General features: G+C 42.7%; 1 protein-coding gene across 6 annotated transcripts in view; it reads right to left on the bottom strand.

The window, feature by feature from the left end:
• Nucleotides 1-14623, bottom strand: part of SYNE2 (spectrin repeat containing nuclear envelope protein 2) — a 287326-nt gene that overhangs the window by 87134 nt on the left and 185569 nt on the right. For 4 of the 6 annotated variants that reach the window (XM_053673375.1, XM_053673368.1, XM_053673369.1 and 1 more), the window contains exons 62-66: nt 11404-11607; nt 10732-10806; nt 9508-9618; nt 6581-6691; nt 1993-2223 (exon numbers count right to left, since the gene is read on the bottom strand). In XM_053673375.1, the coding sequence (XP_053529350.1) occupies nt 1993-2223; nt 6581-6691; nt 9508-9618; nt 10732-10806; nt 11404-11607 (732 nt within the window). The remainder of the gene's footprint in view (nt 1-1992; nt 2224-6580; nt 6692-9507; nt 9619-10731; nt 10807-11403; nt 11608-14623) is intronic. The other 2 variants (XM_053673371.1, XM_053673372.1) reach the window with 2 other exon arrangements.

Raw genomic sequence — 14623 nt, 5'->3', positions numbered from 1 at the left:
TTTTCAGAAGGCAAATAAAGTAACGGTCAAAGAATATTAGGCCAAAGAAGATGAATGTTTTACATGCTGACAGCTGACCTCCCAAAACACTGAACCAAGAGGCAGAACTCTAAGACATTAGTAGGGCTTTTTCTCCAGTTTCCCAGTATGATATCATTTTCACCAGCGTAATGTCAGAACCAGACAACAGCTATAGTGATTTATGTGTTTTAAATAATCAAGGCTGAACGTTTCTTCTCAAATTACCAAAAATAATTCTTGACTAATCTGTCTGCACCTGCCCTTTGCACATTTTCCCACTGAGAACCTGGCGTTTTTATAGACTGCTAAAAGGCTTTTGTTTAATATTCAATTACATGTGCCATCGTCTTATGTAAATGAGCCAAAGATGGCCCCTATACATTGGTCTCTATAAAGTTTCATTGTTTACAGCAGGCCAAGACCATCAGCTCAAATCCCACTGGTACCAAACTCAAGGCTGGACCTGTGTCTGCCAGCATTGTTAAGACAAACTGCAGGGCTCTGAAAGACCCCGGCCACCGCCGTCCTTCAGAGCTCTGGGACATTACCTAGATGCACAAGGATCCTCTGGATTCCCGAGCCACCACTGGGAGATTCCTGGTCCTCTTCCCCTTCCGGGTGGTGGCCCCACCCCCACCTCTTGCCTCTAAAGTCTCCTTCCCAGTCCACCAAAATCCTGCCCAAATAAAGCTCCTTGTGTGCTACTGCCACCTTGTGGTGGTGTCTTTTCCTTGAGCAGCCCCCCAATCACTGAACTCACAAGGGGTCCAGGCAGGGAATGTGGTGGTGATCAAGGAGTTTGTCTGAGGGCCTACCTAGTTAGCAGGACAATCAACTGGCAGATTGATCCTGGATGGAGTCAAGCGGCTCCTACTCCACTTTTGAAAAGCCATAGGTTCGAAACAGCAGAGTTCTGTTCTGTGTCGTACAACGGTCTTTTCCAGACTCCCATGCCTCGTCTATCAGGCCATGCAGCTGTGATGGTATTTGAGTGAGCCCACCCCTCAGAGCTGACTTGTAGGGTCAGAGGGGCTTGTCTGTCCAGGGAAGAAGGTCAGCGTGCCTGCCTGGGTCCCCCAGTAGGCAGGCACTGGACCTGAACGTGAAAAGGAGAGGCTACCTGCCGCCCCAGTGCAGGCTGTAGAAAAGCTCCCTGTGACTGGGCCAGTGAGACGGGGTACTGAGAGGTTGTCCTCTCCTCTGGGGACCACTTCAGCAGACAAATGAGCCAATCAAGCAGAGACATCAGTCCAGGGCTGGTCTAAGCACTATTGGGGGAAGTGCTTCAGCTGTTGTGACACTCAATTATGCAGCTGTGAAATCATCACTCTCACCGGTCCCTGGAAGGATACAGATACAGGTATTCCCCACCTTTATGCTGAGCCTGCAGATGTTATTCAAAGTGACTGCAGGTGAGATAGTTTCTATTCTTGCCCCTCGCGTGGAACAGCAGGAGTGGTCATAGTGCAATGGCAGCAAAGGCCTTTGTGCTATGTCTGCAATCTTACAAATCAGGATATTCAGTTTCATTTCTGATGAGTAAGCTTTCAAAGAACTTATTATTCTGAATCAAAATAACAGCATGTATTAAACATTATTTATACCCTCTATACAGCAGATGCTGGTTTACCCACCTCATCTCATTTAATCCTAGCAAAGTCCTGAGAGATAATCTGCTTATGAAGAAAATGAGGTGACAAGTTCACTTTCTCAAGTTCAGTTAATGTGACAGCCCTGGATTTAGACTCTAGATCCTGAACTCTCATCCATTACTGCTGTGTCCCCAAACACTCTTTACATGAATCATTTCATATAATTACCCTGAAAACAGAAAGTCCTGGCCAGAGGCCTAGAGCCATGCAGTGGTCAGAGTAACAGAAAGAAACACACTGTTGCTACGTGAGAAATTGGCAAAGAGATCGGGTGACTGGTAAAGAGGCAAGGCCCTGAACTCTGACCCAGTGGGCTTACCTGGCACCCCGCCAGCTGCTGTTCCACTACCTGTTGCATGGCTGCATTTAATGTTTCCGGCTCAAATGCCACGTTGGCTTGGTGCAGCCACAGCTCCAGCTTGGCCACCTGGGTCTTGCACAGATGCAGGACTTCGGCAGGCTCTGGTCTAGGCTTCTCTGCTGTGGTCTGAAAAGCTTCTTGCTTGACAGAAGAGTCCACGGCGGCAGCCTGGATAGGAGGTGTGGCACCCTAAGATAAATCCAAAATAATCCAACACTCAAAAGCCAGGAATCCAAAGTTTTCAGATTTGGGCTTGCAAACACCTATCAACTTGCAGTAGTTCCCCAGTTAAAAGAAAGAAAGAAAAAAATATATATATATATATACAGAAGTATATATATATATATGCGGAAGTAAGAAAGAAAACTGCACCTCCACACTCATAGCAACAATCATGTGACCTGACGTCCCAGGTTTCTAAGCAGCCGATCTGCAGGTACACAGGTACAGTGTTCCCGGGCTCAAAGGACGCAAATGGGCTCCCAGTTCATTAAACAGCAGGCCCCAGGAGACAGGTGAGTGTCGTGTGAGGGTGTGCATGTGGGTGTGTGTGCCTGAAACAGGTTAGTGGACGGGCCAGTTTTTAAAGTTGCCCAACACATGATTAAGCAATGCTTACACTGCTGTGTGCTCTATTCAAACAGAGGTCTTTACGTGCCGGCTGAGGAACAAGGAAATACACCACATGCTTTTAACTTAACATCGTCTCGAGGAGTTAGTTACATTATAAAATACTCCAGCTTTTTTAGCCCTAACATACATGCCATAACTCACCTAAATTTCTCTCTATTAAAAATACCTTGAATTAAGTAATGAGCTTCAGTGAGGTAATCTGGAAACTTTTATCTTACTCTTTAGCAAGAATCCCTAAAACTAATTTTCACCTTCTACATACCTAACTACTACTGAGTTAAGGACCAGATGCTTACAGGAGAGTATTTTAAAAAAAAGTACAATGTGTTCTTTTTGTACTGAAACAACAAGGTTGCTTAATTGATCTGGTAGAAAAATTTCTCCTAGATAACAGATGAAAATATTCTAGTAATTATATAATAGATATTTTCAATTTGGCGGTAAAAGCTAATTTACGTTTCCCACCTCCTTTTCCAGAATACTGATAGAGTATTTTAACCCTTCTAGAAAAATTCCTTTAGGAATAAGGATTTGTGTTTTGCTTACAAAATTATTGATCAATACAGATCTTATTTAGGATGAAATACAGTGTTTTCTAGGTAAGACTTTGCTAACTACAGGTTAGCATCTAATAAGGCACAGTTTTGGACAAGTAACAAACTTCTCATGGGAGCTGCTGACAAGCATATATCCTAAGTCAACTCAAATGCACATTTTCCAATGTCTGAGCAATGGGGTTTAAACAGAGAACTTTCTGTTTAACAGAACTGAAGGAAACAAACTGGCAAGTGGTAACAAAAACTTGCAGGGTATGACAATACCTTTCATGTTCTCACACTGATGAGTGTCGCAGAAGGTGCTTTGACAAAAGCGGATCTGGGTGGCACTTGCTCCCTGTGACCCTCTATTCACTTCACAGTGGTTCGCTCCTTCCTGCCTAAAGCTACTTCTCCCCGGCCTTGAACAATCACTTCTTAAAGAAGTATTCTCTTGCTTCCTCCGCAGTTCATACAGTCAGCTCTGTACATGGCTTGGTCTGCTTCAAATTTCCTTTTTAATCCTCTTTTATTTTATTTTATTTAATTTTATTTATTTCATGTAAATGGGACATTTACATGATCTAATACTACTCAGCTGTGAAAAGAAGAAAAATTCACCCTTTGCAACAGTAACATTGACCTATGATTGTATCAGTTAGCTTCCATTGGAAAGCATCTGCTTGGACTAGCCACATAAACTGCTATAGGAAGCAGCTATAGCATCTTCTCTCATTAGGTACTCTATTCCTAGTAAGCAACTTCTTGGATCACCTGGTTAATGTATCAAAGTAGCACATGAAAACTGATATCTAATATCTAAAGATGCCCACCAAGTATTTTGACTTTTCCCATAAAAGCAACAGTTGCGTGATTTTACTGCCAGACACTGATTTCTAGTCATCTGAGTGGTTACTAGAGTTCAGTTGATTGCCTTTGTGTTAGTGGCAAAGGCTTGGGGACCCTCTTTGTCACCTAACAATCTGTTAATGTTAATTAGTGCATCCGTATAATAGATTAATCATCCACCATCCTTATTTATTAAAATATATTTGAGTACCCATCATATGCCACATGCATTTTTAAAATGACAATATTTAGATTTAATTTCTTTGCTTTCCTAGTAATTCACTGAATTAATTATGAGGAACCAGGAAGCTTGATAACTAATCTGGGTTTTAGTTGCTAGTTATCTGAACCTGAAAAAAATTACAAAGGTAAATGGAAGAAAAAAGGGATATATATTTGCAACCATAGAACCTAGTAGCTAAATGAGCCCTGGGGAACCTGCTGGTGAGTAATCAGTTCATCCACCCCTATTTATAGCCAAAGACACCCAAGTGCATTTAATGTTTAGTCAGTTCACACACCTCCTGTTTCACCACGAGCTGCTTCTGAGGAGCCCAGGCCCAGCCATGGGGTACGTGCCCAAGGTCGCACGGGGCTGTGTGCGTTTTAAGTCTCAGAGTCAACAGTTGTTCCCACATAGCACTCCTGCTCTGTAGCAATAGCACCTCTGCTAAATGACAACCACACATTCTAGAAGCAGAGATTATTTAGCCCTGGATGGGTGGCTCAGTTGTTTGGAGCATCGCCCCAATGCAAAAAAAGGTTAAATTAAGGGTTTGACAGTTTGCCAGTTCAACCCCCAGTCGGGATGCATAAGGGAGGCAACCAATCGATGTTTCTCTCTCTCCCCCTCCTCCCACAAAAAAAAAAAAATCAATAAAAACATATCCTTGAGTGAGGATTAAAAAAAATAAAAGCAGAAGATATTCAAATGAATGTTTTGTGATTATAACTCTGGAGGGCTAAAAAGTATTATCACAAGTATTTCTTGTGATAGGATCACATCACCTCCACGGCGTCACTGTAATCACACCTAATCCTTCATTGCGTGACTATGAGCCAGGCAACTGTGCTCAGTGTGGTGCACAGACCACCTTGGTACTTCACACCAGAAGCCCATTATTATTTGCATGTACAGATGAGGAAACTGAGGCTTAAAGAGGCTATAGAAACTGCCTCTGGTCACCCAACTAGTAAGAAGAACAAGGATTCAACCTCTGATTTCATTATGCCTTAATAGGGCTGTCCAACCTGCAGGCCCCAGACCGCCTGCAGCCTAGGATGGTTATAAATGTGGTCCAAAATAAGATCATACATTCATTTAAAACATTATTAGATTTTTAAAAAAGATTCATTTATCTTTAGAGAGAGGGGAAGGGAAGGAGGAAGAGGAAGAGAGAAATACTGACATGTGGTTGCCTCCCACACGCCTACTACTGGGGACCCGGCCAGCAACTCAGACAAGTGCCCTCACTGAGGATTGAACCAGTGACCCTTTGGTTTGCAGGCCGGCATTCAATCCACTGAGCCACACAAGCCAGGGCAAAATTTTTTTTGGTGATTATGTGTCACAATGTATTTAATGTGTGGCCCAAGACAACTCTTCTTCTTCCAGTGTGGCCCACAGACGTCAAAAGGTTGGACACCCCTGCTAGAGTCTACAAGTCCACATTCTTGACACAGTTTAGCCTACCCTCTGGTATCCAAGTCAGCCGCTCAGAGAATGTCATAACTGCTTGATTTCTGCATCAACACATCACTCACCTAAGTAACAGGATCCAGTTCAAATATAAACTCATTTTCCGACTGTAGCTATGCATATTTCATGCCATAATACCAACCCTTTAAATTTACTACTTAATATTTTACAGTCAGTTCTAAAATACATATGCATGTGTCCCCCCCTCCCCCACACACACGCTTTTATAAAATATAACACTGCCTGGCTACAGTGCAGTACCTCACTGCATTGACACAGAGGCCACGCATGCTGCCAGGACAGGGTGGTGGCGTTTTATTTTGTGAGGCCAAACCTACCATGGTTCCACATCTTTCAGTACCAAATATTCCGATTTAAGAAGGCCAAGTGGGATATTTTGGATTTGACCCCTTATTCCTCCACTTACCAGCCAGACTTTTACTCTCTGAATTTTGATTTCCTCATTTGTAAACTTATGGTAGGTATAACTCTACCTTAATTTAATCTGGGAATTGAACAGCAAATATAAATGCCTCTCACGTGAAGAGCAGTTTATCAATATTAGTTCTCCACTGTCATTGCTCCCATAAGTAACGCCTACAGAAGTAGTTGCTAGCGAAGAGACTAGTTTACCCCGACAAGTGGTGAGTGTTGTGCTCACATCCGATAGCAAATCTTCCAGTCCCCCAGCCTGACAACACACACGGAGATGTGAAAGTTCACAAGGAACTCTTGGCTTGAAAGACACAATTTTGCAAAACACAGCAAGCCTGTCACCTCCAGGCACTCAGGTACCTGAGCAGTTGGCCAGTTACCCGCAGGGACTCACCTCTCCTGTTCCACTGGGGCTCAGGGAAAACGCTGGGCCTTGCTCAGTGCTCAGTGAGCCTGGTGCAAGGGTCTGTGCCATGGAACACGTGCTTACTTTCCCAGCTGCCTCCTGCGAAGAAAAGCATCAGAGGTCCAGAAAAGGCCCTGAGCTGCTGCCCCATAAGTCACTCTCCCTGCACCTGCTCACAGACATGTCCAGAGAAGCCAGGTGCATTTAGAAAAAAGTTTATTCATTAGGGGAAAAAAATCAGCTTCTTCAGGTTTGTCTTTATTTGAAAATCTTAAATTCTCCAAAGCTCTTTAGTTTATGAGGATCGAATAAGGAATCCAGAGAATTATGTATTTAAGTGATTATGAGAATTAAAATTTAGTGAGATCAAGATTATATAAAAAAGGATACATTTCAACTAATGGAAGAAAAAATGAATGTGTTAAATTTGGGATGAACTACCAGGCATTTCATGAAAAATATTAGCTAGATCCTTATCTCCCTCTGAACAATGAATTCTAATTCTGATATTTAATTAGAAAGCTATACCTTAAAAATTCCTGAAAAAAATATGAGTGAATCTTTTTCTAATATAGGAGTGGGGAAGGTCCTTTAAGGCATGATAATAAAGGGGAAAAACGTTAGTATTAACAACAAAAATAATGTCCACTACAATTTATGTTAAAAGAGATCAGACTGGGATAACCGCTTACAGCATGTTACTATCCTTAATATATTAATTCTTATAAATCAGTAAGGAAAACATCAACTCCTCCAGAGGACACCAGTCAAATGGCATGAATTAGCAGGTCACAAAAGAAGAACACAGAAGCTAACAAGCACCTAAAGCGATATTCAACATTCCCAGAGTATGGTTTAACTTTTAACTAAAGATAAAATTGGAAAGGTAGGTCGGGATCATGATAAGTCTGGAATGCCGGGCTAAGAAGTTTGCATCCTGTTTAGTAGATAATCAGAATCCATAAAAGGCTGTAGACTGTTGATGGCTTCATGAACAGCCATCAGTACTGTACAAGATACATTAGGGAAAATGACCGGAGGCTGTAACCCAGTGAGAAGGTTACTCCAAAAGGTCTACAGAAGAAGTAATAATGGCCTGCAATGCATTAATAGCAAAAGTACCAGGAGAAGAAGGTAGTGAAGACTGAGGAATCATTGTATGACCACAGACTGGGTAAGAAAGGCGGGAGAAATGAGGTTTCTAAGATGCCTCTGAAGCTTGTCTTAGACTCAGAAAATGGTGGTGTCATTAGTAAACATTGAAAAATTAGGGGGAAGAGCAAGCTTGAAGGAAAATTGGTGAAAATAGTTTTGAGATAAAGAAAATACATCCAAAACGAGAAATCTGTCGGGAAGGTAGAAACACAGAACAGATTCGAGGGAAAAGTCAAAACTAGAGCTTTGGTTTGGGAATAAGTGGCCCAGAGCTGAACACCACACCTGTGGGGGGAGGGGGGACGGCTATCAGACAGAGAAGGAAGAGGACGGAACTTCAGGGGGATGCCTGTCAGCACAGGGATGGGGCAAGGGGGGATGGGGCAAGGGGAGATGGGGGAGGGGTGCCGGTGGGTGGGACAGGAAAGTGAAGAATTAGGAAAGTCAAAGGAACACTGAATTTCAAGAAGAGGTAGTTGGAAGTGTTCATTGCTGGAGAGATCAATAAAATTTAGGACTAATAGAAGGGCCTTAACTGATGTTCCAGAAGTCAGTGCCAGCCCAAATATAGCTAGGAGTACAAACTTGATTGCAAAAGGGGCCACGGGCAGGGAGCGCCTGGTAGAGACATCTAACCACAAATGAGAGGAAGCACAGGAATTGACATGGGAAGCAAGATCAAGAAATTCAGTGCACTGAAGTTTCATACTGGGCACATGGCAAGTCATGAACATGTAGAAGATGCAGTTCTTGCCATTCGTGAAACTGTGTCGAGTATATACATAAAACTATGGTAAGTCATAACTGAAGTTCAGAATGTTACCGGAAAACAAAAGGAGAGTCAGGAAGTGTCTTGGAGGTGGAAGTGGAGATGGGCCTTTGTGGACGGGTAGGGAGTCTATAGGCAGAGGTCGAGAGAAGGGCATCACGTGGATGCACAGGGATTTCTAAGAGTCCGGGCTCTGCAACACTGTTTGTGTGGGGAGTGGGGTCACAAGGGAAGGGACTTGTTAGGGAGGAGAAAACTGAGTCCTTCTGAACTCAGAGAGGGAAGGAACTTGGCAAAAGGTAGAGACTGGAGGTGCAGGTACAAGCAGAGCACGCAGTCAATGAAATGAAAGGACTGGCTGGAACTGGGGGAGGGGTTAGCCCTGGGCAGGAGTGGGGAGGTGCGTGGATCAAGACCACGAAGACATGCTTCAGGAGCAAGGGAAAACGCACCGTGTTCACATCAGCTTATGATTTGCTACAATATAAAGTGAGGGCATTTACCCACTGTTCTGTGAGACAGGAGAGGATTTACAAGGTCATTAGAAGCAAAAAGGCTGATTTCATTCATTTAGCTTATCATTTACACACTACTTACTATCATGTCATTTATATACTACTCTGCTCAAAAAAAGAATTATGGGGAGACCCCTCCCCCCAACTACTTCCAAAAGAGGGGTGTGTTAACTGCTCTGAAACACTGTGGTGAACTTTTTAGGTGCTTCTTTGAGTTATCTGTTTTGTCAGTTTGGATTGTCACGTATTGAGGTTTCCTCAGAAAAATACTCCTGTTATCAGTGAGCGTAGAACAGAAATGCAAATATTAGTAAACCCTTGGCTGTCTCTGCATTTGTGCACAGGTAATGGGAAACTTTCTAAATTTCCAGCCCAAGAAGGCGCCAGCATTCTTTCAAACAAGAAATCCCTTTCTTTGATTTACTGACCCTTATCACCCTGAACCACCCCCACGAGTGTGCGAGGCCCAGTAGTACCTGGATGATGGTTCCAGAGGATGAGGATGCTCCATCTTCCTCCATGTCCCTGTCCTGCTTCAGGAGGAAAGCCCAAGACCCGGAGGATGGCTTTGCTTTCTTCTCTCCGTTCTAACACAGTAACGGACTGATCAGCAGAGGGAAGTGACTGCCTGCCAGCATAACCAGCATCCTATTCCTCCCTCTTATACAACACAGAGCTTACCAGGCAGTATAACTGTAGCTCTCGTCCCACCTCTGCCCCTGTTTTTCATCTCTTTCTCTGGCTAACTAAATCAACGGTCTCCAAATGAGGCTGCTCTTCCTGAAACCTAAACCTTGTTCTTAAAAGCTGGGCATCAGGTCACATCCCACAAAGGGGGTCTTGGCTGCTGTTGTCAAACACAAACAGCGAATGCTATAAACGTATCAGCTCAGAGGCAATACAGGTCACATATTAGAATCATACCGATGTGCACTTTTCTTGGCCCCTAGCACCCCCTCCCTTCTCCCAACTCTCTCTGCAGAGCAGGGGTATAACTAGATTACGAAGTTGTCTGTACTCAGTGCACCGTGTCCTAGTGACACACAACAGGACAACCGGTCATTCTGTGTGACAATGGAGCTACTTAACCAGCTAGAAAATGAGCAGAAAAAAAGTTTGGTGGTTACATGTGAGACAAAAACTATGAATTGCTGTCATTTTCTTCCTTTTGGCACCAGACCCATTTTAACTTCAGTTTTTAAAGTATGAAATGGAAATTGGTATCAGGAAAGACAACTGTAAATGTCTCATTTAACCAGTTTTAATGAAAGGGTAAGGATTACTATTAGTTGCTAACACATCTTTTCATGCCCTTGGCAACGCTGTTTTAGACTAAAAGTAATTTAAATATGAAAAATTGAAGTTCTAAAAAGCACAGCAGGCATGCCAATCAAACAACGTATTCTCAAAACTCCAGAGAAAGTACTCAGAAGTCAGGACCCAGCAGAGAACTTCGTCTTCTCCCTACGCCAACTAGAGCGTCTGAATGCCATTGGTCCCACGCCCGCGGGAAGTGGGTCTAGATGCACTTAAACAGTGTTGATAACATAAGAGAACGAGTTCAATCCTTCTTATAAAATACAGGCATTAGTTTTAAAAATCTTTATGCTTCTGTTCATTTTAAGATCTTCCCCTTCATTACTCTTCTTTCAGGAGATTTTGATTCTAACACAATTTACTGAGAAACTCGTTTTCCTTACTTCACTCTTCAGGGAGCTCTCTTCCACCTCCTCCTCCACCGCCGGCAGGAGCAACGTGGAGCCTCTTCTGCTCGACTGAAAGGCACAGCACAAAGACACTCAGCACAGCCGAGCCACCATTCAACATCACTGGGACCCCGGTTGGGCTGCCTTTTTATGTAGCTAATTTTTTATTCACTTTATCCCAGATGTCCACCTATATGCAAGTAGCCCTCTGGGTCTGGCAGCTTCAGCTCATCAGACAAATAATCAAGACTCAGTCAAATCTTACATCCTTTTCATTTGTCCTGTCCTCTGGATCCTTATTAAGCAATTAAAAATGAGATTCACTGATGTGGATTCAGCGTGGGCTTAGAGAGGTGCTGGGCTCACCCTGGAGTCTGCCAAGGGCTGTTTTAGTCAGGAGATTTGTCAAAGGGTAGCTCCCACTCACCTGCCCGTGGAATTTCATAAGCACCTCCTTAAGAAACTCACACGTAAGAATTCTGTTGAGTCCAGTACAGACACACCCTGATGATTTATACTTGCTAGTGAACAACCTCAGGTAGAGTTATTTCCACTCTTTAAAGTTCCTTTACTACGGGCCATAGACACAAATGCCACTGGTGAAAAAATACTGCCCACTTAGAGCTCATGGAATGTGGGACCAGCATTCATGAACATCACACTCACCCTCCGCTCAGGAACATCCCTCTCGGCTACTCCATCCTCTTCTGATGCTTCTGCTGACAGCATTTCCTTTTCTTTGTCTAATTCTTGCTGCTCTTGCTGTAGATGCTGGTGAAGGTTTAGTACGGCAGCCTTTAAGTTCACCAACAGGTCTTCGCTCTTCTGGTTCAAACTTATAATCTGTTTTTCAACACCTTCAATTTCTCCCTGTGCAGAAAGAGTGTTTGCATTGCTTTAGGATATCTGAGACCTTGGCCCGCCCACAGGGCCTGCTTCCATGGGTACAGGGGATGAAGAGTTTCATGAGCTGTTGGTGTGCAGAGCCAGGAGCTACTCTCGGGTACAGGGTAGTTCTGCGTCCCGGCTGTGTTTCCCAGTCCTGGGGAGGGTCTACGAGCTCCCTGTTGGAAAGCCTCAGGCTCATTTTAGATCTTGTCGGTCGGTCTCTGGGAGTGTGAGCTGAGGTTCAGAAATTTGTAACAAGCTCCACAGGTGACTGTAATGTGTGCTCAAGGTTGGGAGCCACCGACTAGTGGCCACAGGACTGACTGGCCAGAAGCCACAGGCCCAGGAATCCGCACTGTAACAAGGCCCCAAGGGATTCATGAGCAGACTAACCTTTGGAAACCACTGAGAGAAAACAAAGTTAGAAATCTTACATTCTTATTATTGCTTTTGAAACCTTCTTCAGTACTAATGAATTCACTTACTTTTTCTCACAGCCAAAGCTTCCTACCAAATGGGAATAAAAAAACAATATACTGTGACATGTAACTTACTATGGAAATGATGGACGGACGGGTCCAAGCTTCATGATATTACTTTAAAACTCTGTATGATGGATGTGTGAGAATATTTTTCCTATATATGGTAGAAATGCAGATGCCCACTGTCGGCCACTGTAGGATTCTACAATCCTATAAGGATTACAGAATTATACATTTGGAAGAAATAGCAGGTGTCGGTCGAGGCTGACACCCTCCTCTCCAGCACCCGAAAGGCATCCCTCCACCGCTGCTTTCTCTCTGCGCTAAGTGCTGGGTCAGAAGACAACACGCTCCTCCATAGCAAACCTCCGTGTTAGACAAACTCTGTTCCTCATGTATTCCAAAAACCCCTGCTTGTTCATTCTTTCCTTTCTTCTCCTGATCCACCCATCCACCCTACAGATACTCATGGAATCATTAATTATTTTACAGACACAGAAGCTTAGCATGTCTACAACCACATCTGAGAGTTCTGGAGTCCAGAAAAAGACGGTGATTTTTCCCAGAGCCGCAGCCAGCCAGTGACGGAGCGCAGACCGGACTTCCCGACCCCCAGCCTCACGGCTCCTCGGCTGCTGCACACCTTCCAACCCCAGCCCCCTCGTTCTGCCTGAAGTCCAACTTTGGGTGCCCCCTTTGTGAAATGATGATTGCATTAAATCTGAGAAAACACTAAACTTCATAGGAGCAGTGCCTACCAACGAACATTAACACTGCAGCCATTAGAGTGACACTTAGAAACACAGAGCAATCTGAGCTGCCACCCTCACCATGGCGTCCAGCGACCCCGGCGGCCTACACTCTGTGGGGTCAGGGTTATTTTTATAATAATACTAAATGTTATTTGACTTTTTTCACTGCATTGACATTCTTCACTGTGTTATTTTTCATTGCAAAGCAATGGTAGATAAAACTACTGACATCTTGTATGAATCGGGCAGGAACAACAGCTACTTTAGTAGTTATTAGATTCTTCACTCTACAGGGCCTGGCACAAACAACACCCTTTTAATTACAAGATCTTTTATTATAAATCATAAGCATGTAATTCTGTAATATGACTCTATCACACTCAAGCAGTTCAAATTAAAACTATAAATTATTACACCCATATTATTACCCTACCAACCACACATAAGCAGGCCTTATTTCTGCCAGACACTGTATGTTGGCCAACAAGTCCATTTCAGTTTTTCCATAAAATAAAATACATTTTTTTCATTTTCACTAATAACTAATTGACTTGGGTATTTTGAGTATGCCAGCTATCTCCTGTATGGTATAGCATTGATTGCTCTCAATTAATGTCTTGATTTGATCACTATCAAGATCGACTGGTCTATCTGACCATGGAGCATCGTCCAGCGAGAAATCTCCAGCACAAAACTTCGCAAACCACTTCTGACACATTTGATCAGTCACAGCACCTTCTCCATACACTGCACAAACCTTTGAGGTTCAGTTGTATTTTTACCTTTCTTGAAATAATAAAACATAATATGCCAAAAAAGTTGCATATTTTCTTCCATCTTCAACATTAAAATGGCTACACAAATATTCACCAATTTTGATTTTTTTAAAATGCATGCTGATATGAAAGCTGCCACAATTCAGTCTAACAAAATTGTTTTGAATGAAGTTAAGGACAACTAAGTGCTACTAGAACCACCTTAAGGGAAAAAAACCAAACAAACTTTCCCACCAACTCCATATAAAAGACCAGTTTCACTTAAGAATATCCTTGATAAAAAACATGTATTTTCAATATTCTATATGACAAAGTGGAAAGCGTGCTTAAAGCAGCTCTGCCACATACCACAGTAGGAGGGTTAAGGGAAAGCACTTGTGTAATTATTTGAATTTCTACTTGAACTGCCAGGTTTTTTTTTATAGAACACTATTTTTACTTGAAAAAAAAAAGTTGGTCAACTATACTTACATATGTAAATAAAACAAGATTATCCTAAAGAGATAGATGTCAATAAATGTAAAAGTTTTAATATCAGCTACTGAAATGTGTCAACATTTGGATAGGCTGTGTAACAGCCTATTTGGGGAAACAATATTTTCCAAAGGATCAAGTGTGATGCCATAAAAATCATGTGGGGTTAAACTATCCATTCAAAGTACAAGGTCAGGCAAAAGTACGTTCACAGTTGTTTGTATGGAAAATAATAAAACAGTTAGTAAAAAATAATACATGAGTAAACTCTGGGTTTTGTGTACTCACAACTGTAAACCTATTTTTGCGCCACCCTACGTAGGCGGGTTTTAATATAAGATGTGAAAAGTTCCCTGACATGACCTCAGATTCCAAACTTGTAACTTGCACCTACCAGAGTTTAGTGTAGTTTCAAAGAATATTTACAATCATTCAGAAGGGTCATTTAAATATTCCCTTTTCTGTGTACATGTCCTGAGAGGTTGGGTTGTTTAATATACTTGAAACGAAACTA

The sequence above is a fragment of the Artibeus jamaicensis genome, unplaced genomic scaffold (genome assembly GCF_021234435.1).
Source record: "Artibeus jamaicensis isolate MK-2021 breed Jamaican fruit bat unplaced genomic scaffold, CSHL_Jam_final contig_851, whole genome shotgun sequence".
In the NCBI taxonomy this organism is placed as follows: domain Eukaryota; kingdom Metazoa; phylum Chordata; class Mammalia; order Chiroptera; family Phyllostomidae; genus Artibeus; species Artibeus jamaicensis.
Note: the sequence above shows the minus strand (reverse complement) of the source record. Positions and strands in the feature narration are given on the sequence as shown.